The sequence below is a fragment of the Amia ocellicauda genome, chromosome 11 (genome assembly GCF_036373705.1).
Source record: "Amia ocellicauda isolate fAmiCal2 chromosome 11, fAmiCal2.hap1, whole genome shotgun sequence".
Taxonomy (NCBI): Eukaryota; Metazoa; Chordata; class Actinopteri; order Amiiformes; family Amiidae; genus Amia; species Amia ocellicauda.
Genome location: NC_089860.1, coordinates 30824880 through 30849870, shown reverse-complemented (window position 1 = coordinate 30849870; position 24991 = coordinate 30824880). Strand labels below are relative to the sequence as shown.

Genomic DNA, 24991 nt, shown 5'->3' with positions numbered 1-24991 from the left:
ATGTCATATGTCAAATTCCTCTCCTCTTTCACTAGGTGAATCAGTTTACCTTATTTTTTCCTACAGTGCTGATTTCTTAAATACAGTCTTGCAGCTGTTCAATTCTAATAATGCAGATAAGGGCATTTAAACCTTAACAAGTAGTTTATGCTACATGCATTTCCTCACCGTGTAATTTATTTCTTGTTGTTGATACTGTGCCATAACACATGCTTGATTTGTGTTTCTGTTGTTTTCTCTGGGAGCATCCTGTACTTAGGTGAATTCAATAGGCCATTAAAAAGATTCTCAAGACACTTCCGTAAAATAATTGTAGAAAGCAAGTGACAGAGATTTCTCACAATGTTGCAAAGCCTTTACTAGAGCGGTTTATAGTGTCATACCTTGCCATGTCAAATAGGGATGGCAACAAAACCGCAACACCAAACACAGGTAAAGACGAGAGATACCCCAGAACATTTCGGTGGTGAATTTAACTCGTACTTAATGCTTAAAAAGCTTAGGAGGAAATCATGTGTTTGGATATTACCCCATTAGTTTAACTTATGAAACATTTTTCAAGCTTACTACAATACTCTCTGTGAGATACAAAACTGTTTCTCAATTGCCTAATTCTAATTGTAATATCTAATTGACTCAAGTTATATCATTTCACATTACCTGCATTTTAAAACAACCCCATGAATCAAAACTTATCCGAAGCAGTTCCATTACTGTGCTATTGTCTGTGGATTTGTATTTTTAGTTTGTATTTCTTGGAGTACATGTAAAAAATATATATATTCCACCTTGTTCTCATTTCTGAGGCTGTATGGATACTAGTTTTCCTGTTTCTGATGGGCCTTGGGGTGATTATGATAACTCTGATGTTTGCTGACTGAATTAGATTTAGCTCTGTGTGTTGTATTTAAGTCTAAGCCTTTCTTTTTCTGCCTTTAGTAATACATTACTATACATGTGAAGCCTGGGAAGTTACAAGACAAGCTCCCCCCTGTTGTTATAGTCTAAAAAATCTGTTTTGCTTAACAAAAGTCCCCCAAACACCCTCTTCCGACCCTTTCTGGTGAAGAAAGAAGAGGAGTTTCAAATATCTTGGTTTCTTGGAAATCTGCTAGGCTAATATGGTATATTTGTTTATTTTAATGTCTCTCTTCCTTTCCTCTTTCTTTCCAGGAGTTAGTAACCTTTAAGCAGAAAGAAGGACAGCAAAGCAAAACAGGGAACCAGCAAAATAGGCACGTACAAAGATAACCAATGACCACAGCAATCTCAGTCAAGATGAAAATGAAAGTTGAAATCGGGGACATGAGTCACTGGAAGGAGGCTGACTTTGCTTTGAACTGCACCTATATTGTCAATGACCAGCCCTGTGACCAGAGCACAAGCATCCCCAGGGCCAAAACCTCCATTCCACGAAACCTCACCTTCAAGTACAACCAAGCCAATGAGGTACATCCTTTATTCCACACACTCTCTCGCCTTTTACATTTTCAGGACTGGTGGTACAGTGAGGGAAAAAAGTATTTGATCCCCTGCTGTTTTTTTGTACGTTTGCCCACTGACAAAGAAATGATCAGTCTATAATTTTAATGGTAGGTGTATTTTAACAGCAAGAGACAGAATAACAACAAAAAAATCCAGAAAAACGCATTTCAAAAAAGTTATAAATTGATTTGCATGTTAATGAGGGAAATAAGTATTTGATCCCCTATCAACCAGCAAGATTTCTGGCTCCCAGGTGTCTTTTATACAGGTAACGAGCTGAGATTAGGAGCACTCTCTTAAAGGGACTCTCCTAATCTCAGCTCGTTACCTGTATAAAAGACACCTGTCCACAGAAGCAATCAATCAATCAGATTCCAAACTCTCCACCATGGCCAAGACCAAAGAGCTGTCCAAGGATGTCAGGGACAAGATTGTAGACCTACACAAGGCTGGAATGGGCTACAAGACCATCGCCAAGCAGCTTGGTGAGAAGGTGACAACAGTTGGTGCGATTATTCGCAAATGGAAGAAACACAAAATAACTGTCAGTCTCCCTCGGTCTGGGGCTCCATGCAAGATCTCACCTCGTGGAGTTTCAATGATCATGAGAACGGTGAGGAATCAGCCCAGAACTACACGGGAGGATCTTGTTAATGATCTCAAGGCAGCTGGGACCATAGTCACCAAGAAAACAATTGGTAACACACTATGCCGTGAAGGACTGAAATCCTACAGCGCCCGCAAGGTCCCCCTGCTCAAGAAAGCACATGTACAGGCCCGTCTGAAGTTTGCCAATCAATTTATAACTTTTTTGAAATGCGTTTTTCTGGATTTTTTTGTTGTAATTCTGTCTCTCACTGTTAAAATACAACTACCATTAAAATTTCTGATCATTTCTTTGTCAGTGGGCAAACGTACAAAATCAGCAGGGGATCAAATACTTTTTTTCCCTCACTGTATATTATGAGTCATATCTGTACGCTTGTTCTTGTAATCTAACAGTGATCCATGTCTGCTGTGCAAGACCTATGCTTACACGTATGTTTTTGGTATCGCTTGAAATGAATGGGCTATTCATCCTGTAATCTTCATCATTTAAGAATGTTCTGCTCAGCATTGTTTGGTACAAGAATGTCTTCAGAACGCTGGGGAAGTTCACAATCACAATTCATGTGAATGTGCGTAAATAATTGTTCCTGATGATTGTGTTAGCCTCTATTCAACTCACCATACCAGGGCTGAATCAGCCGATGAATCGTATCAGCGGTGGCTGTTTTTACGATTTTCTGTTTTCTGTTTTCTGGAGTAGGCCACGTATTATTCCAGTAAGTTGCGCCCTGTCCTGTTTAAGCATCAGAAAGCATAAAACTTCAGGAGACAATGAGAAGAGGCCTCAGATCAGGACAGAGCCCCGTCCTGCAGTTCAGCAAATAAGATTAGCCTCCCACACGAGCATTGTATGGTTATCATGAGCATCATTTTCAGTCAACCAAAAAAGATACATCAGTTGTAAATTATCTGTATCTCATCCTGGCGCTTGTAAATTAGGTAGATAATGCAGGGCTGTGTCACACTTTTCTGGGAACTTGGTCTAGTTATGCTTTTAAGCTGACAATAGATGGGATGTTTAATTGAATGTGACTTGCTTGACATTGCAGTTGTGATACCTTACTTGTGGGTCTCAGTCTGATGGCTCTGACATCCTATTCCCCGGATTAAACCTGATGAACAGTGACGCAAGAAACACATTACTTTATATTATTTAAACCAAGGCTTCTTTATGACGTTAGTATAAAAGACAGATCATTACAAAATCCTAATCATGAATTAATATCATTGGCAGGGATCTCGGTAATATTAGTTTTCACTAAAATGCATTGTAAACCGTGTGACTGTATTCAAAATAAATTATCTCTCTCAGTAAATCTATTTAATTGTCATGGTATGATGGTACTATTTTACCAGATAGCTTTTTATGATATGTGAACATTCTGTGATTTTAAAGGAACGCAAATATGAGGTTATCAGGAAATATGTTACTTATTGCCATTCTATTATTTATTTAAGTTAGTTACTTGGTTAATTCGTTAATAAAGATCTTTGTCCCTTATTTTCAAAGATGATCAAAGATGTTTGCTGTTTGCTGGTAACATATATCCAATCTGTTCTCCTATTACCTTTCTGTTAACACAATTTCCAGTTTCAGTGACCAGGCATGCCACTCACCACTCTAGGTAAAAGGACATGTTTCATTGTCCCATTTCTTCTCAATGTTTCAGTCCTTAGAACTAGAAGAAGAACTGTGTCACCTCCAGGCTTTGGTCGACTGTATTGTATAAGACACTGGCAGTTAGAATGCTTATACCAAAGCAGTGGAAACCTTCCTTACCAACATGTTATCTTATGATTTTCTTCTGAAAAACATATTGTATAGTATTGTTTTATTAAGGTCTGAGTTCCTTATACTTGATGGCTTATATTTTTCTTTTCTCTGTGAAATGTGGCTGACCTTAAAGATTTTCTCCTTAAACTAATGCGGTATTGACAACTGTGAAAAAGATTCAGCAAACACTTATTCACCGCTGAAAACTAGAGTGTGAACAAACCACTATTACTTTCTTCTTTTTTTTTTTGGTTTTTTGATCTATGGAAAAACAGACACACAGATGATATAGGGCAAACTGGTTTCATATCAGCCCTCTATAAATCTATATAGGAAACATGTCAACATGCACAACATTAGGTGTTTTCACATCTCTGCTGATTACTTTTAATGAAAAAGCTGTAACATACTATAATATGATATAATATAATATTTTATTTCTGTTTATACCACACCAAACCTATTTTCAGACATTGAATTGAATTAGTGCAGAATACATTAACAGAATAATCATTTAGAAGGAGCAATGTAGTTGTCATTCCTATTGAGTTGAAATATATGCCACTGAAATAACAAGTTTCTTGATTACATCACTGTTTGGCTTGAAACCAGACCAGTTCTTAAAAAAACAGTTGGTAGGTGCTCAGGTTGGAAATTAAATGCTGATGGCTGATTCCAAGGAAACGCATTCCAGCTGAACTTTAAGACACACCCTTTACAAACAACACCTCCCCAACAGGGGAAACCATTAAAAAAAACATTTAAAAGGGAAAGCAATCCCAAATAGTTTTTCAAAGATGTCATTGGAAATGATTGCTTTGCCTTTTTTTGTCTTTTGTCTTATATCATTTGACTTGCAATTGTCTATTGTAACTATTATTAAATGTGTCAAGATAGTGACATTTTCTTCTGCTTCCCCTTTATCATTCGTCCTCTTTGTGAGCTCAGTTTCCATGCAGGGTTTGGCCCTGTTGATACTTCTGAAAATGATTTTAAATGATCTACCTAGCAGCCCGTCCGTTGCAATTCAGTTATTAAGTGTGACAGGTAACTTATTAACAATAGGGCAGAATAACTGAATGTAGGGGGGGAAATGGTTTTAAAACAGGCAGTTTGCTCTGCCCCCTAGCCAGGTGCTTTGACATTGCTGAAGCACTTTCTCTCTCTCTCTCTCTCTCTCTCTCTCTCTCTCTCTCTCTCTCTCTCTCTCTCTCTGGGCCGTGAGTGTCTGCAGCACGAAGCGCAGTTACTCCCTTTCTGGTAATTTAGCAAACTCTCAATACAGCGACATGGCGTCATTTTCTGTGGAAAGGCTACAGCATTTTGATGAAACGCTGCATAATCAGTACAGCTGTATATGCAATATAGGACTTTTTGGAACACGTTACAATACGTTTACTACTTATTATATTAGGATGAGTATACTGAGAACAACTGTATTATTATTATTATTATTATTATTATTATTATTATTATTATAGTTATAATACACAAGTAGGAGTAGTATTACTGTATTTTATGTATTTTATGGGGGTTAAGTATGTTTAATATAAACCAATATTAAGCAAAGGCGCGGTTATAATAATGACATGCTGATGAGCCGGGTGACGTCACTCTGTTGATGAGATCATCTGCCGGGGTCTGCGCAGGGCAGATGGATCGTCTGTGAGGCTCATGTGAAATGTGGGTTAATCTGCTGCTTAACTTTCATTAGAGCATTAATGGCGCTTCCTGATGTGCTAATGCCCGTGGCCTGGCCGAGTTATCCCGGGACAAAACTGACTTTGGCGTAGGACAGTCCTACAGTGATACCAGTGTCTTTTGAAACCTCTTAGTTATGGTAATGATGCACTTCGCAGGGCAGCAATTAATCACGCAACACTAACCCATAACAATTGGTTGAGTTATGCATTGAGACTACAATCTGATGAATGGTACGCAACATGCATCTCTTTCACCTATGTGGGCCAGAGTTTCTACCTTTGATCTCTGCGATACAGTTCATCTTCAAGGAAGTGGTAATTTCCTTTTGCACCTGTCCACCCCTCTTGTGTAGGGAAAGTAAAGTGTTTTCATTTATTTCTAATAAAAATAAATAAATGATGAAGCTACTAATAGTACATGCATGCCAAGTATCAGGTGATGAATACAAATATTAGTATAAAACAGAGAGAGCAAGGTCTATTTCACTGCATTTATGATTTACTTTAGTTGATGACGATGGACACCTCCCACCTTCCTCTCACTAATTTAATCATTTATTCTCATGTAAGAAGGATGAGACACAGGAACATGGTCACTAGGCATCAGGGATTTAACTGGCTGCTGACGTTTTGTTTTTACGAAGGATATTGCCTGGTTTATACTTAGACCATGAGGTGAGGAATCTCTATGGTGAAAGTTTAATTCCCTTCATTAGTTTAGCCCTAATTCCCTCTTCGTTTCCAGGAACTAGGTCATTTTTCAAAGTCAGGTTACTTATTGGTTTGTGTTTGTGTTGCAGGTGACTGGAGTCTTCAGCAAAGAATATATCCCCCAGGGAACCAGGTTTGGCCCACTGCAGGGAGAAACCTACACCAAAGACAACGTTCCCAAGCATGCCAGCAGGAAGTATTTCTGGAGGGTAGGTCTCTGTGTTGTGCATAAACATGTTGATGCATTCAATCAGTTTACTGTCACTGCAAATATCTGCGGCAATTCTGCATAGTTTGTATATATATTTAGCCTGAAGTTTCCCTGGTCTTTACAAAAGCTGAACATGAAAAACATAACATTAATAAAAGTCCCTTGCATTTGTTGAAATATTCCCACTATGTCACACTGGCTGAGAGGCCCTATTATCTGCCTGCGTTTGTAATTAAAAAGTATAGTTATGTTTGTACATGCATGTGACATTACACCCGTTAAGTCAGAATTGGCATTCCTGGTTATGACTGTTGTGGCAATACTGTAACAGAAATCACAGTAACTGAAGTCACATTATTTAAAGCGTAAATTCACTAATTGTTCATTAACATACCTTTTGGTTGTTTTATGCTAAGAGTGCAGCTAATAGTATTGATATGATATAATATGCATTATGATCTGTCAATCTGTTTAACTTTGTATTTCGTTTTTGATTTAATATTTCTAAAACAAAACAAATATATATATATATATATATATATATATATATATATATATATATATATATATATATATATACACTCACCTAAAGGATTATTAGGAACACCTGTTCAATTTCTCATTAATGCAATTATCTAACCAACCAATCACATGGCAGTTGCTTCAATGCATTTAGGGGTGTGGTCCTGGTCAAGACAATCTCCTGAACTCCAAACTGAATGTCTGAATGGGAAAGAAAGGTGATTTAAGCAATTTTGAGCGTGGCATGGTTGTTGGTGCCAGACGGGCCGGTCTGAGTATTTCACAATCTGCTCAGTTACTGGGATTTTCACGCACAACCATTTCTAGGGTAAACAAAGAATGGTGTGAAAAGGGAAAAACATCCAGTATGCGGCAGTCCTGTGGGCGAAAATGCCTTGTTGATGCTAGAGGTCAGAGGAGAATGGGCCGACTGATTCAAGCTGATAGAAGAGCAACTTTGACTGAAATAACCACTCGTTACAACCGAGGTATGCAGCAAAGCATTTGTGAAGCCACAACACGTACAACCTTGAGGCGGATGGGCTATAACAGCAGAAGACCCCTCCGGGTACCACTCATCTCCACTACAAATAGGAAAAAGAGGCTACAATTTGCACAAGCTCACCAAAATTGGACAGTTGAAGACTGTAAAAATGTTGCCTGGTCTGATGAGTCTCGATTTCTGTTGAGACATTCAGATGGTAGAGTCAGAATTTGGCGTAAACAGAATGAGAACATGGATCCATCATGCCTTGTTACCACTGTGCAGGCTGGTGGTGGTGGTGTAATGGTGTGGGGGATGTTTTCTTGGCACACTTTAGGCCCCTTAGTGCCAATTGGGCATCGTTGAAATGCCACGGCCTACCTGAGCATTGTTTCTGACCATGTCCATCCCTTTATGACCACCATGTACCCATCCTCTGATGGCTACTTCCAGCAGGATAATGCACCATGTCACAAAGGTCGAATCATTTCAAATTGGTTTCTTGAACATGACAATGAGTTCACTGTACTAAACTGGCCCCCACAGTCACCAGATCTCAACCCAATAGAGCATCTTTGGGATGTGGTGGAACGGGAGCTTCGTGCCCTGGATGTGCATCCCACAAATCTCCATCAACTGCAAGATGCTATCCTATCAATATGGGCCAACATTTCTAAAGAATGCTTTCAGCACCTTGTTGAATCAATGCCACGTAGAATTAAGGCAGTTCTGAAGGCGAAAGGGGGTCAAACACAGTATTAGTATGGTGTTCCTAATAATCCTTTAGGTGAGTGTATATTATTTGCAGGTGGGTTGTACCAGGAATTTTCAATGCACCTTTCATTCCATTTTACAAATGTCACATCTTATATTCAGCTGATATTTGACCATCTCGAAAAAACTTTGACTAGACATTTAGAAAACATTTAGCTCCTTCTAAAACCACGGTAGCACAAGCTCAGTATCCTGTTTGTCCATTTACTTGGTATGAGAAACTGCAACATTTCATTAAGAATGCAGATATTGCACATTTTTTGTTACTGTTACTAAGAAAGAAAGCATAAAAAGTCTATTGAAGTATTGAAAGCACGAGATGAATTAAATCTGTAACAGATGTGGCTCTTGTGGACTTCAGTGTGGCTTCACGTGTTTACGGGAAATCTGTGTGCACTCTTCACAGTGCAGTTCAACTGTTCACCTGTAGTCGGTCAGCAGCAGCATAGGCAGGGCTTCTGTGGAAGGCAAATGTGAGCTTCTGCAGTGCCTCCAGGGTACGGCCTTATCTCTTACTACTGGAAGTGTGAGTCGTGTTGTTTTTTTTTTTTTTTCTTATTTTGGGCCACAAAGGGCGTGACAAGTTATGTAATTGCAGAAGTCCAGAAATGTTTTATAGGTCTGAAAGACAGCGGAGATTTTCCCAGCTTCCTTTATTTTAGAGCCAATTTTCAAACAATCCATACACTACACCACACACACGCGTATGGCATTACCAGGCCCTGACATTTAACAGTAAAGCCTTTGTCAGATGATATAAGAGCCAAACCTCAAGCAGCTTGTTTTTGGGATCTTCAGTAATACAATTGTGGAAGTATTTGTAAAGATATGTACTTTTCCCAGCCTAGTTTTTCTTGTGATAATGATGATGCAGGTATATTATTTTAAGCATGTCGTAGGACTTTCATAAGGGGGCAAAATCCCTACAACAATTTCCCATAGTACTTTTTGCAAGGAAATCTGGTAAGGAACGCTTTCACTGAATTTTCTTTCAGGTTTTGAACCATGACCCCAATATCTAACTAAGCATTAAGGTCCAAACATGCAATTTCAGCAGTGGAGATCATTCTAAGCAGCTACTGGATTTTCATAAGAAAGAAACAGAGATGAAGAAACAGAAAATTTAAAACAAACAGACAAAATGAATATTTTGGAGTGCTAGTGCGTCAGTAACGTACTAATCATTTTTTCTAATTGACAAACGATTTTAATTACTCACTATCACAGGAATGCATTTTTGCAGCCTCCTGATGCAGGATAGGTTTTGTGATTGGAAACATTTAAACGTGCTTTCCTGTACAGTCTTAAGTGCCAGAGGCTAAGGAAGTCTTTGTTCTCTTCTGAAATGTGGAACTTGTGTCATTAAGGAATTTTCTTTTATAAACTTTCTCTTAGTCATCTGGATTATTTTGTCCCTTTTCCCATTTGCTGCACTAGTGTTATTATTCTGTTCAGAGCAGAGGGGGGGGGGAGTTCAAGTAATTTAAGTTTCCATACATCAGGACACTATTTGCATTTCCTGGGTAGGGCCGTGTAATAAAGCAAAGTCACCTTTCCTAAATCACAGTTTCACTCCAGGGCTGGGCTCTGACTTGTTTAGTTAGTATCGCAGCTGGGTATGTGAGGGGTGTGTATATGCAAGTATGTGTATGCAGGAAAAAGGGCTGGTGGTTTATTTTTCCACATGTAATACTTACATTAGCCCAGACATGCACACACAACGTTATCTGTCAATCTCCAAAAACTCGGCTCTGTGCCTTTCCAACATGTGTAAATTACAATAACGGAAGTCATAAAACATCTTTATACGTCTGGCATATTTTAAATCTATTATGATGAATATAAAAACTTCAGATGAGGAAGATATGTGTATGTAAGGTCCTGGAGTGGCCTAGCCAGTCTCCAGACCTTAATCACATAGAAAATCGGTGGAGGGAGCTCAAGGTTCGAGTTGCCAAACGTCAGCCTCGAAACCTTAATGACTTGGAGAGCATCTGCAAAGAGGAGTGGGACAAAATCCCTCCTGAGATGTGTGCAAACCTGGTGGCCAACTACAAGAAACGTCTGACCTCTGTGATTGCCAGCAAGGGTTTTGCCACCAAGTACTAAGTCGAAGGGGTCAAATACTTATTTCCCTCATTTACATGCAAATCATTGTATAACTTTTTTGTTGTTATTCTGTCTCTCACTGTTAAAATACACCTACCATTAAAATTATAGACTGATCATTTCTTTGTCAGTGGGCAAACGTACAAAATCAGCAGGGGATCAAATACTTTTTTCCCTCACTGTACATATATATAAAGTTTATGGTTTGTTTTTGTAATTTTGAAGTGGTTCCTTGAAGTAAAAAAAAAATCTGGGAAATTAGGATTGGTATAGTTTAATACTGGCTTTGTTATTCAAATTAGATGTATGTATGTATGTATGTATGTATGCAAATGTATATTATAGTATTATTTTAAAACATTTTTACAGTTACAGTGTTCAACAGGTAAACTTTTGTTTATTTGGTTAATCATCTTTAATCTTCTTTAATCATTTCAGGACATATAAGTAAAAATGTCAGGCACCGAATTATACAGTGTTCCGTCCCAATCCCCCCCTCCCCTAAAGAGTCTGGTAGTACAAATCTTAATATTGGGAATAATACATTTTATGATATCAAAGGCCAATAAAAAAACAATTTTTTATTGGCCAATTTATTGGCAATTTTTTATTGCCCTTTGATATCATAAAATGTATTATACAAATACAACTATGTCAAAACAATCTAGAGTGGCTATGGGCCATTTCATGCTCAAGACTTGACAAGACATTCAGCCCAGCAAACAGGTTTGAGCTTGACAAGGCAACAAAAAAAAAAAAAGAAAAAGAAAAATCCCCTGGCGGAGACCCAGAGACATCTAATGACACTTCCTGTTTCATTACTTCCACTCTCCTTTCTATTTTGATGTGTACAAAACCACGCCTATTAGCGATGACTTAAACGTGGTGATAAAGGCGTGTGAGCAGAGCAAGTATTTACACTCATCTCACACACAGTCTATATCCATTCTGCTGATAGAACTGCAACACGACACACAGGAAACTACAGAGCATTTAAATGGCAGAGGTTAATATATACTTTTATATACATTGTGTGTGTGTGTGTGTGTGTGTGTGTATTCTCACATACTTATGCATTCTAAGCAATTAATATACGTAGTGAAACTTATATTGATGCTAAAAACTGAAAAATGTATGTGTATATTCACACACATGTATTGAACTGAAAAATAATGTGGGGGCTAATTCAGAAATTAGACAACAAGTGATTAGTTTTTTTCTTTGAAACTGAAAACTGGATTTGAACACCATGGACTCTAAGACTTACCAAGAGCTTTAATTCTGTAGAAGGGTTGTAGATGTAGCAGTAACAGCTTCAAAGTAGCCTATCATTCCTACTCCAGCACTCATTTGATTATTTGGCAGTTGGCTGTTCCAAATGTCTGATGGATCTCCTCGTTCTGTGTTCATAGATTTACTCTGGGGGGAGCCTGCACCATTTTGTTGATGGTTACGATTTGCACAAGAGCAACTGGATGCGCTATGTCAACCCTGCACACTCGCTCCACGACCAGAACCTGGTGGCCTGCCAGAATGGCAAGGAAGTGTACTTCTATACCATCAAGCCCGTGCCACCGCACAGCGAGCTGCTGGTGTGGTACAGCCATGAGTTCTCCAACCGGCTACACTGTCCCACTCCGGGAGACCTTCTGACCTCCAAATACAGTAAGTCTCGCTCTCCTTCTCATTCCGTGTTTGCTTTTGAAACTGTCTGAGTGTAACTGAGATTGGTGCCAGTCCCACGACAGTTATGACTGGGTCTTTATAATTCCATTATGGCCTGTGAAATCACACCAGCTGAGTCAACAAGACAAAGCAGGTTTTAGTTTAACTGGTGTAGAAGTTTAGATCCAATAATTATCATGTTACCAATCAACCACATTCTGGCTTGTCATATTATACAATACAGCGGGTCTGTATCGCATGCATCTACCATGGCAGATTGATCTTATTTGTTTGTCTTATCATACAATGTACAAGTGTTCAGTGAAAACGCACCGCTGTTGAGATTACTGCCCTGAATGTGAACACTAAGCAGTGGCTTCTTCAGCATGACTTTCACTGATATTTCACTCTTAGTTTCTGTGCTGCGATGAGGAAGGGAGGAAAACCTAGAGTTGTTTGACAGCGTTACCTGTAGACTCTGCAGTAGTGGTAACCTTTTCATTTCCTAAAAAGAAAGTGAGCTTTTCTCACCTGCCCCCCTGCTTATTCTTCTGGGACTTGTTTAGAAACACTTGCATTTTGCACTAGATGTTTTTATTTCTCTGTTTTGTCTTATTAAGAAAAGTCCTTGGTACAAGATCAAAGCATCCTAACATATTTGTAATGTGTTCAGTTATGTCATCAAAAATGTATTTAAAGCTGCAACAAAACCATTTAGGAATGGTTCAGTTGTTTTCAGTATAGTGGCAGTTTTGGTGTTAGAATTGGGTCCAGTTCAGTCTAATTTGAGGTCTGCTGCTTTGCTTTCTCAGTATCACTTCTCAGTCAGTTTGTTTTTCATTCTGTGAATAACAGGTCTAAACCTTTTTTTGTTTTTTGTAATGATTTGGTCACTTACCCTAATGGTAAGTGGTCGCCAATGTAAAGAAAACGAATGTGCAAAACTATAATTTTCTTAAGTGTCATAACATGAATGAATATTAAGCTGGGTAATAATATTAATAATAATCAGCAGTGGCAAATCAAAGCAAAGGGTGAAAGTATTAACCTACTTACAGAATCTTTTCCAACTACATCATAATTGGCTCTTTTTCCTAGAAAAAACAAAACCTTGACCAACCTGCCAACTGCAAAGTACCAACTTAATACTTTTGTATTTTTTTAATTGTAGAAAGTGGCTTCTGACACTAAATTAAACCTGATTTGATTAAGCCCTTTCTAAAAACATAACACATAATTCTAAAAAGCACCTGTCAGCAGTTAAGTAATAATTAAAAAAATTATTGTGGATATTTAAATATTTGCCTGGCTGATCCTGTTGCTTATGTGTCATATAAGGAAAAAAATTTAATAACTACCCAGGTGGAGAAACTGGACATGTTTGGTTTTAAACTCTGAACAACTTTTTGGTCCTGCTGGCGATTGTGTAACTTTCAAAGTGAATATATCTCAGGTACTGCAACTGATGTAGAAGTTTATAACCGGAGAACAGTAAAAAAAAGTTCCCTCGAACAAAGACTTTTTAACCTGGATTCTGTATCATGGAGTTTGGACCCATGGTAAAACAGTATTATAACCTTACTACCTGCACATAGTTTTGTTCACAAGTGATCAGCACTTCTTCAGAATGTCAACGATGTGTTATTTTCCGCTTTGACTGAGGCCTAATGGAACAGGTTGTAAACATGTTGACGCGCTGAATGAAAGCGTACCTTCAGTACCTAAAGTGTCTTCAGCTACGGGGAAAACCAACTTATGACTTTATTTGTTGAATACCATGTCAGGTATAGGCAGTTTCCCGTACCTTCCTGGTACTTCTTGGAATGAAAAAGAAATATCCAAACCCATGCCTGACACAGCAGAGAATGTGCTGCCATATTTACCAGTGACTATATCTTAATACACTGCAGCTTCTACTACAGTCTTCAAAAGCAGAAGTGGGGATGTTTGTCACAGACTAATTTCTTTAAGCAGTTTAATGTGACTTAAAAAAAAAAACATAAAAACTATTGTAAATGTACATGAACCGCAAAATGTTAATCATAGTTTGATGGTAAATCTATACTTCGAAGGTCTTTTAGCATTTACATAAAAAATATAAAATATAAATATGTATTTTGTATAGTAGGTAACTATTAATTCTAACTCACTAGCATCAATGACAGAATAGACCTATTGTCTGATGGCCAGCAAAAGCAATCACCACATTTTAAATATGTAGAGTTGTTTTATTTATTTATTTTATTTCACAAACAGATGTATTTACTTTGGTATAGCTGTCAGTCTTGAGCCAGTCATAGCTGATTTCTGTGCAGGCTGGGGTGGGTAGGTGTCTGTCTCATGGTCCTGGAAACACCCTTGAAACCTCCCTCCATGTTTCTCTCCCCTCAAGCCCCCTACCACACATATCTGCACTTTCTGATTCAAAACCAAACTGCCACGGCTCCATTTTCTCACCATTGTCTCCCTCGGCACGGAGAGTAACACAATGTTGTCAGTTTCCTGTTTTGTTATACTTGTACAAGATGTGTAAGTGTCAGAGAGCACTTCTGTGTCATACAGAAATTGAGAGAGAAAAAAAATCTAACCAAACCCAAGTTTCTGCCATGTCATAGAAAAGATCACAAAAATATTTTTTGCTTAATTAAAATCATCACAAGAGGGCAAGGCACTTTCCATAGGTATAAAGTGCTGCTGTAATTGTTTTGATTTGTTCTTGTTTTTCTTCCACTAACAATATTGTTCAGGTTATGCTCATAGATATAATTTATTTACTAATGTGTCCCACCTTTTAAAGTGATACATTTATCAGCCCTTAGTTTCAAAGTGCAGCTCAGATGAGTGTAGAAGAACAAAAAACGATTGTAAAACCTCTGGACCTTTGAACTATTCCTTAAAGCAGCACTAGTGTTGGCAGCATGGAGTAAGACGTCATAAAAAATTGAAGAAAAAAAAACTTTCTTCTCACAAATAGTGAAGTATCCAGGATCTTACATTGCTGTTACTACTTACAAATATTAGCTATGAAGCATTTTTAGGAAGTTATCACATAAGACATTTAAAAAAAATCACTGAACATTGAAAATGTAGTATTTGAATTGTGTATAGTCTATAAATTAAACACCACCACCAAAGAAAACAAACTTTATAGATGTAGAATCAAACTGCTCAAACTATTAATGTGGATTTGCTTGTTAGGCTGCTTATTAAAGAGTATGTCACACCTGTGTAGTTTGTAAATCATTATTATTACAGTAACTCTTACTTACGAATCAGACTCATTTCCTTACAACAGGCAATAAATCTTTCTCAAGGTTTTGTGAGCAAATTTCAGTTTTAGTTCTGCTGCTGAATCATGCTGATGTGACACAGGGGGCGGGGGGGGCATTATTACTGTAATTATCGTAATAGTCCATGGCTCCATGACATGTGTCATAACATCAAGCCATTACTTGCTTCCCACTGTAAATACAACAAAACAGGAATCCAAGACCATTGACGCACCATTGAGGTCTACCACTGAAATCCAGAAACCCATTCCAGTCAGGCACTTTATGATGAATTAGAAAATCCCAGGCCATAATGTTTCTTTTACCTTTGTGCTGTGCTTGGTGATAATTTATTATTATTATCGTCATCATTATTATTATTATCATAATTATTATTAGTAGTAGTAATATGCAGAGTAATTGTATTGTGTGCAAAGATTTGATTAGAGTTCGGAAGTAATGCCAGTGAAAGGCAAGGTGAATGAATGAATGAATGTGTGAATCTCACAGGAATAATACATGCATGCCTGTTCTGGTGTTGATCAAAGTAAAGCTGTATAATCCTTAACCCCAAACCTAGTCTGTAACCCTATCCCTATCAATAACAGAACGACATACAGTACTCATGTCGTGGTGTTCATACATCAGTTCATTAAGAATTGGTGCCATTAATTTATCGTGACCAAAACAGGTTATACCTTTTCAAAAGCCACACATGCTTTCAGGGTTGTGATGTACCTGTCACGTTAGTTACAGTAAAAAAAACACTGACAAGATGGTGACAACATCAAAGTGCATTAGCAGGCTCGCCAGAGGTTGTAAAGCACCCGACACAAGTGTGTGTAGTTTGGCAATTCGAAAAATATAACTATATTTACGAGAAAATAAATGTGACGGCTGAGTTCATACTAAAGAGCCACGTGGCTATGAATCTGCAGGCAGTGTCATGACAATGTGTCTGACATGCTGTACAGTATCCGTGAATCAAAATACAAACCACACCAAGGGGAACGGCGCCTCCAAATACCTTCGCTAGAAAATCAAATCAGAAGCACCAAGCTTTTCATTTTAGTCGCATTTTAATACTTGCCTGACGAGTCTGATGGCAGATACCACATAGTGAGTAATTGCTCTGTGATCTACCTTCCACAAAAGACCACACACAGCGCTGAGCCATAACGCACAAAGAGGCTGGCATTGACAAAGCACAAAAGCTTACCCACAATAGAAAGTGAACATAGGTATTTTTTTGTGTGTTTTTTTACAAAACCATAAAAGCATCACATCCTTTGACTCCCAACAAGGCAAAAAGTGAAGTCTGGCTTAACAGAATCACTATATTAGAGCACCTAAATATCAGACTGATAGAGATGGAGATGGAGAGCATAATAAGAAGGGTCTGACATGTAGTTTGAGCATTTTTCAGGGGGTGTATTTAAAATTCAGTTTGCCTTTCTTTGTCTAGCTGACTAATGCAATCTGGTTTGGGTTTCATACCTATGCTTTAAATATTACACCACAGGTCCAATCAAAACAATATGTGAGAGCGATTCACAAGTTGAGCAACTACTACTTAAGCAGCCTTAGTGATCATCAACAGATAACTATTGTACAGTAGCTAGACACACATGGGTGGATAGATGTATGTTGATTTTCCATGTCAGCTGGTTCTCCCACTCACTCGCCGCTTGACTCAGGTTCTTTCAGTGATTCAGCGCTTATTTAAAACCTCATCTCTACAGAGACAGGATTCAAAGATTATCTGACCCACCTACATCTCTAACCACAAAGCTTACTAATTGAATCAGATGTCTGGGATCCATTTCATTAGCTAACCAAGGCGATGCAAAAAGTAAATTCAGAAAGCTTATTAAAAAAAAAAAAAGAATGAAAGTGGTCCAAAAGTCTTGCACTTTAATCTAGAAATGTTTCTGCAGTATTTCCACAAAACAAACAAGGCAGTCTGATATTCTGATGAATCATAAAAGTACAGTATCATAAAAATATTATACTCTCATATCCCAGAGTTCAAATTGCATAAGCAGTAGCCTATTTCCCCAATGTATTATACAACATGTGTTTTCAGATAAGGTGTGTTTGTGTTTGTTTAATTAAGCAACACCATTTTATGCATCTGCTAGAGAAACTCACTGGGTCTATTAAGAACTTGCAATCAAAGATATTTGTTCTCCATCTCAGTTCCTCTTTTCCTTCTAAGTTCTTAGTTCTCTTCTTTTTGTCTTTGCAGAGCACATAACCAAGGATATCAGGGATTCCTCTGTGGAAAGCCAAAAGCAACTGCTACCTCACAAAGGCACCTGCCTCACTGGAGACCAAAAACAAGAAGCTAACAGAACAAAGATGGAAGAGGAGAGGAGCGAAAGAGAGGAGGAAGAGGAGGAGGAGAGGATTGATGTGGAAATGCTGGACAGAGACACCCCACCTGTCACTCCCGATGACCAAATAGTGGACTTCAGCAAGAAGCTTTATGAGCCACAGACCAAAAAGGAAATGCACTCCCCAGAGGAGCGAGGATGTTTCCCTGTCCATTCTGTGCGAGGAGCCAGCCCAACCCAAAGAGCAGAGAGCCCTGTGAAGCCCACGGGCCTTTACTGCTACTCAGAACAGACTACCTCACCGCAGAAAGAGATCCCCCTGCATCTGCACGGTCTCTACAGCCATGGCGAAGGCCTGGTGTCCTACCCGATGTATCCCCCATCCAGGCCTCTCCATCAGCCCTACCTCTACCCCTACAACTCACATTACCCACGCTTCCTGCTACCTCAGTACTCGCCACCCTTCCCCAACGTCTTCTCAAGGGTCCCCCCGGCCTACAGCAGCTACCTGGGCGGTGATGGGCTCTCTTACCCCCTGGTGTCACAGCCCAGCCTGCCCCCGGTGTCGCTGCCCTTCCCACCCCACGCTGGCTGCAAAGAGCTGGTCCCCCCCAGTCCCCCCAGCGCCTTCTCACGCTCTTCTTCCTACACGGGCGGGCTGAAGGAAAGACCCCCCAACAACTCTCCCCCCAGTGGGGCCCCAGCCACCCCCGAGCATTCCCCCCTGCCCAAGCCCCCGACACAGGCCGCTGACAGAGACGAAGCCATCAACCTCAGCACACCAAAGAACAGCCAGGCCTCCACCATCCTGGGCTACAAGTCACTGCCCTACCCCCTGAAGAAACAGAACGGAAAGATCAAGTACGAATGCAACATTTGCCTGAAGACCTTTGGACAGCTCTCCAACCTGAAGGTAAAAGGATCAGTGTGTGCTTTTGTGATTTGAGCTGCTCTGAGATTTGAGCTTTCGTTCATTCTCTTTACAAATGAAGGGCCTCAGAACTTGCCATGTTTTATTCAAACTGAATTGGGGAGCTTAAAAGCTCATGTTTTATTTTATTGTTGATGACAATTCAGTTCCATTATGCTTATAAATCATAGTAAGACTCATAGTCAAGTTAAAAGAACAGAAGATAAAATATTTTTCTACTTAATGAATGCAAAACTGTTGAATTAGTCTCTAAACTGTATTATTGCATGTTGATAGTTGATTGCTATTCCATTCTTTTTTTTTATCCCACATGACACAATGTATGTTATCTGTATGTTAGCTGTTGTGTTTGTGCTTTGTCGTGTGCGATTCTTAAAACGTTGTTCCTCTTGTTGTGACCATTGCAGGTACACTTGCGGGTTCACAGCGGGGAGCGGCCCTTTCAGTGCTTGGTGTGTAAGAAGAGCTTCACACAGCTGGCACACCTGCAGAAACACAACCTTGTCCACACAGGAGAGAAACCCCACGAATGCCAGGTACACAGCTGACACCCACCCTCTCCATCTTTCTCTCTTGGGCTGCACCGTCTTCACACTCTGTCCTGCACTGACTCCCCCACCAAAAGCAGTCATTTTTAAAGCTTTGGCATTTGGCATTTGCTTCCCATCAACATTTCTCTGTAATAATACAGAGGGTGTGTTTACATGAACACTGAATACAAAAATAACACCAAACATAGAAAAGATACGCATCAAATCACTGCACAGAATACGTTATCAATTATAAATGGATTGGAAATGAATCCAGAATGATTTGATCTCAATTGTATTTTTACTTTGTCAAGGTAATATCAGATATGCGCTGTTTTAAAGGTTTAAATTTAATTCCACAAACATATTCACAAACATTGACTGAATTTAAAAAAAGAAAAGAAAGGACAGTTGTTGGTACCATCCCTCACACTCTTGGTCTTCCCACAGGTGTGTCACAAGCGATTCAGCAGTACCAGCAACCTGAAGACCCACCTGCGTCTCCACTCCGGGGAGAAGCCCTACCAGTGCAAATTGTGCTCCACCAAGTTCACCCAGTACATCCACCTCAAGCTGCACAAGAGGCTGCACAGCCGCGACCGGCCCTACAAGTGCCACCTTTGCTCCAGGTCCTACATCCACCAGTTCACCCTGCAGTACCATGCCAGGGGATACTGCCCGTCATCCGCCATGGCGGGCCAGTCCCTGGAGGAGCTGAGCCGCATGAGCGAGGTCATCGACCGGTTTGACATGAGCAGCGACGCAGACGCGCTGGAGGAGCGGGCGAACCCGGTCGAGGTGGAGTCAGCCATGGAGAAGTGGTTCATGAAGAGCCTGGAGAAGAGGGAAGGCAAAGAGGACCATCAGGAGGGGTCTTTCTTCAAGAAGGAGAACCCTCACTTGCCAGCTTTCCAGGAGCGCGGCTCCGTCGTCCACATGTACAGACCCCAGACACACCTCCCCCTCACAGTGAAGAGGGAACTGCAGTAGATCTTCAGGGAGAGGGGGTAATAGATTTTATTCCCAGAAGAAAGCAGCCTCACAAGCTCACGGAAAGATGGGAAATTGCCAAAAGAACAGAAACAAAAAGACAATTAAAAGCCAACGATCAAAAAGAGGAACCAAATGACAGCTTCCCAAAGACATTCCATGAGAAATCCTAGTTGCACTTCGTCTAAGAACAATCTTCCATTGTGCTTCACCAGCACAGAAAGGAGAAGACTTAATTAAACCAACTGACTTTATATATGTGTGTATGTGTGTGTAAACTTGTTTTAATTTATTCAGAAAACATTTTTGTAATATATTTTGAAACCTGTATTTTATTCTGTCGTGTGTGTGCATTTGTCTTTGCCTGGCATAGCATGTGTTAAATGTAAACCTCTACACCATCGATGAGTTGGTGTTATGTCATCAGGACTAGCATTAGTTAAAGCACAGCGTTTGTAGTTTGCTTTAAAAGCTGTCCATTGGTAATACATACAAAGGTTACATACAATAATATGTTTTTAGGAATAATCCCAGTTTCATTTCCTTATTAAGTTGAATTTGAATACAGTCTCGTAACTGTCACACGGGGAGCAAACAATGTGTACTTTATTAATGTCTCAGGATAAGGACTTTCCCTGCTAATGAAGAAATAGTTTGAGGTAGACCCATTGAGTACTTCCCCAATATTGCATTGTTCTTTTCCTAGTTAGACAGAATAACAGCCTGAATCCTCTTGTCAGCAAGCAGTTGTAGCTTTTGTTAATTCTTCTTCTGAGTAGACAACACTTTGTATTCTGTTTTTTCTTCGATAAGCAAAAAAGGGAAGCTGTTTTTTTTAGGCATCATGGGGAAATTCAGCTTTTAGTCTCTGATGTTTCCAGTTCACTTAAACTTTGTCCTTTCTACTTGTTTTTCTGTTGAACAACATAAGACTTTAAAGAACGAGGATGTTCTAACCACAAGGCCCAAATTATTGCACAACGCAAACCATGAATGACTCGTTTTGTTTTGTTTACGTTTGTTATGTTTGTTCTTACTTTTAACAGACCAAATACAATGTCAGAAGATAGTTCAACATTAACTAGGGCTGTCTGTGGATCCTAGGGTAAAAAACAAAAACAAACAAAAAACATTGTGAGCCTTAACCTGGGGATTGTCGGGTTAAATAATATAACCAGGTAGGAAATGATATTGAACTTTGTTTTGAGTGGTGAACTGGAAATTGTAGCTAGGTACAACTACCATAGCTCACTATGAATGTGGAGATGTAGTATGTAAGTGTGAATTACAAAATCATCCACAAACCAGCCAACCAAAAACAAATCCTCACATCCAGGCTGCTCAATTGTGTTTGGAGCATTTGTTTTCAAAAGCCAAAATCAAGCGGATTGAACAGACAGCAGGTAGCCAACAACACTCTTCGTTCAAATCCAGAACAGAGTTTGTACAATGCGTATTAACAGCTGTCTTTATGAAATACATGCTTGTGTGTATATGCACAAAGTACTTTTAATTTAGCCATAGTTAAAGAGGATGCAAGGTAACCTATATGGCCAAAGAATCCCCAGTGTCTTGTTACAAACAACTCCAACGTGATGCTAAACAGGACATTTCACACTAGACTTGATGTCGCAACCTATTGAATGATGCATCAAAACAGAACAAAAAAGAAAAGCAAACAACCCTGCCAGCCCTCCACAGGGTTGTGACACTGCTTTGCCATCATGTCATTATAAGGGCCAATTCTTTTATCCTGGCAGTAAAGTTAAAATACGAATCGAAGGTCAATCATACATTTCCAAACATCCCTAACAAGCACAATGTAAAAAGATACAACTTACTAACCTGTAGTTATTTAGTTTCCAAGAAATGAATAGGTCTAAAGACTTACCGTCCATTACCAGGCGGTACAATATGTGCATTATTTTAAAATATTTTCCAAAATATACATTTTAGCATTATGTTATTGTAGCGTAAATGTTGTACTTCATCAAAATGCACAATGTGATGGTGTGAGCTAACCTGAAGTCTTCCAAAATTCAAACCTCCTCAGACACAATTCAGAACCTGGGATTAAAACTGAATCAAAACCAATGAATTTCATCCATTTCTTATTTCTTATGTCTCTTTTTTTTTTACAGGACTCGCGTGAACATTTAATGTTTCTGTTTTGTTTTGTTTCTTACGGGTACAATGACATTTCCATATCGCATATTCTGTGCTCTTGCCATGTAACCTGTTGCCACTGTCATTGTGGTTGGTCAAGGGCTGACTCATAGTGGGTAACCAAGAATACATTTTCTGTTTGTGAAATTAATACTTTGCTTTTCCCTTTATATCCTAGCACTGTTTGACTATACTTTAGTTCAGAGTCACTAATGATTAATGTTGGATTATAGTAATTCCAGTCAGTAGGCATCAGTTGTTGCGACGCTGTTCTTGTTAAAGGCCAGACAAATGTATGATTTGTTTATTAGGTTTTATTGAAGGTCAAATGCAACTGTGAAGTTGAAGCTGAAAGAGAAGCATTTTTCAGAAAAGGTCACTTTTCTTCAGGTGTGATCACTCTTTTGTTGTGTTCATTCGGGTGTGATCACGCTTTTCTTTTGTGAAGCACGCAATAGAAGATATCTCAGGTAAATCCTATCCCACACAAAGTGGACTAGAGCCAGACACCTTCAGATGTGTCTTATACTCACCATTGTATCCTTTGGCGTTCATCAGCATATCCAAACCCTGCGATCAGTGTACTCCAAATCCGGGTATTTTTATGATTTCATTTTATAAGCATTTTATATATGTTAGAATTCAGAGAAGAGAATATATTTGTACCAAAGCTTCTATTACTAATTACCAACAGGGCTCGTTTGTGTGTATTATTTTAGATTTGTACAGGATGTTCTGTGTAGCACAGTTGTTTGTCCATGTTTACAAGCTGTTTACACTTTATATGTGAAAAACTATTTTGATTATTTTTTTATATAATGTATGTAGCAAGTACAATAAAGTTTTTTCTTTTACTTTTAGTACACATTGTCCAGTTTTCTTTCCCCATGTCCTTGACTGTCACAGTAGCCCATGTGGATGCCATACCCAAATTACCCAGTTTTGAGCCCTCTCCATCAATGCTACCCAAGAGGGTTGTGCTTAACTTTATCAACTTTATGTCCACTTTATCTTGAATACTTAGAGACTTTCACCTCCAATGCATGTTAAGCAATATAGAATTTCAATTAGAATCTGTCGTCTATCTAACCATAACCTATACACAGTAATAGTATTGTTAATAGTAATGCAACCATATTTGTAGTAGGATTATTATTAAATACAATAACACTGTTTCTGCTATTGTATTATAAGTGTTGAACAGAAGCATGAAAATACTTATACCACAAAAGTGTTACGCCGCTGTACACTTCACACACACAAGCCTTTTAACAGCTGTCTATTATAAATAAAGCTTGATTTTAACCAGAAAAGTGTATGAAGTGAGACTTGTCAATTACTACTGTTACTTCACTGAATCAGTTACTCATGTAGTTGGTGAATATGCATCGGGGGCGGGCATTCACGAATTTACACACTCGTATTATGGAAACTACCCCTTCAAAAAAATCTCACTCCTTTGTTTTTAGCCTATGTGAGTCCTGTGTGAATAAAAACAGTACTGAGATTTTTATAGTCGTAGCTTAAAAAAACAAAACCGTTCCTTCCATTATTTTAAATGTATGCCTACCTACCAACTTCAAGAACTTTAAATAGATTAAATCAAATGTAAAGTACTCCGAGTGGAAAGTTCACCTAATAAAAACAACCCCCAAAAATTAGACTTCTTTCTCTTCCTGTAATTGTTTTTTTTTTTTTAAGCTCTTTGTTATTGAATTTCGGTATCTGAAGTGCTGATAAAGGAGCAAAGATTGAAAAAAATTACAGTGGCTTCAGTGTGTGAATTGAATTTGTGCTGGCATGAAACAGACTTTTCTTAATCTCTACCACTTGACCCTTGTGGCTGAATGTCTCATTGAGATTGGCTTGGTCCACTTTCCCCTCACCATTAAGATAATTATTTCACAAGCTGCGTTGCACTGAAGGCTGAAAATATATCGGATGAGATAAAATAAAAATAGCTAAACTTGCATTTAATACAACCTACAATAGATTATTATTATTTTTAGACATTAGTGGTGGTAATAGTAGTATTTACTATAAAATACACTGTTGATAAGTAATGTCACAGTAAATATTAATGTGCGTACAACAGCATAATCTGTTGTTGCACATTTCAACATTATAAACACAATTGTAGTGTACTTGTCTGTACAAATAGGTGATATAGTGTACGGAAGTGCAATGTAGTTATTGTTAGATAACCTACAGGGAAGAAAATATATATATATAATTACAATTCAGAATAGTTTTGAATGTGGTGTCTCATTTCAGAAACACATTCTAGGCACCACTGTCTTGGTGGACTCTTACCCGAATGAGGAAAAAGATCTGAATCAACATTTGCCAAATAAACCTTTCATAGTAATTGTAAAGGCACATAATGAAACCTAGATCAAAATAAGCTGGTGTAATTGTGCTGAATCAGATTGCCACCAGAGCTTAGTGTGCCACATTCACCTCATTTCTTGAATGAGTGAACAGAAAACCCTTGCATGTGTGACAATAAGCATATCTGTCCTTTATAAATTTATATAAATTACTGGGTTAGGAACAACACTCTGCTTACTAATTGGCTAGTGTCTCTAAAAAATATTATTTTTGTCTCCCCCTTGGCTGGAAGCCAGGCTTTCGAGTAACGAAACCAAACCTTACAGTAATACAGAAGGAAAACAATTACAGTAATAAAAGAAAAGGTTTGGTGTTTTTTCTTTCTTTCTCT

At 38.7% G+C, this 24991-nt stretch overlaps 1 protein-coding gene across 2 annotated transcripts; it reads left to right on the top strand.

The window, feature by feature from the left end:
- The first annotated feature begins 1179 nt into the window (after nt 1–1179).
- prdm1b (PR domain containing 1b, with ZNF domain) lies at nt 1180–23129 on the top strand. 2 transcript variants are annotated; one of them, XM_066717423.1, is made up of 6 exons: nt 1180–1449; nt 6372–6491; nt 11795–12047; nt 17565–18565; nt 18991–19119; nt 19564–23129. In XM_066717423.1, exons 1-6 carry the CDS (start codon nt 1255–1257, stop codon nt 20101–20103), a joined length of 2238 nt encoding a protein of 745 aa, XP_066573520.1. In that variant the 5' UTR covers nt 1180–1254; the 3' UTR covers nt 20104–23129. The 2 variants fall into 2 exon arrangements, with proteins under 2 accessions (XP_066573520.1, XP_066573519.1); XM_066717422.1 differs by lacking the exons at nt 1180–1449; nt 6372–6491 and adding an exon at nt 11310–11388.
- Nucleotides 23130–24991: the final 1862 nt, after the last annotated feature.

What these genes read in the sequence shown, in the direction of transcription:
- prdm1b (XM_066717423.1), top strand. Translation starts at nt 1,255, where the DNA reads ATGACCACAGCAATCTCAGTCAAGATGAAAATGAAAGTTGAAATCGGG. An exon ending in AGTACAACCAAGCCAATGAG is followed by an intron (nt 1,450 to 6,371) that starts GTACATCCTTTA and finishes TTTGTGTTGCAG; the next exon opens with GTGACTGGAGTCTTCAGCAA. An exon ending in CCTTCTGACCTCCAAATACA is followed by an intron (nt 12,048 to 17,564) that starts GTAAGTCTCGCT and finishes TTGTCTTTGCAG; the next exon opens with AGCACATAACCAAGGATATC.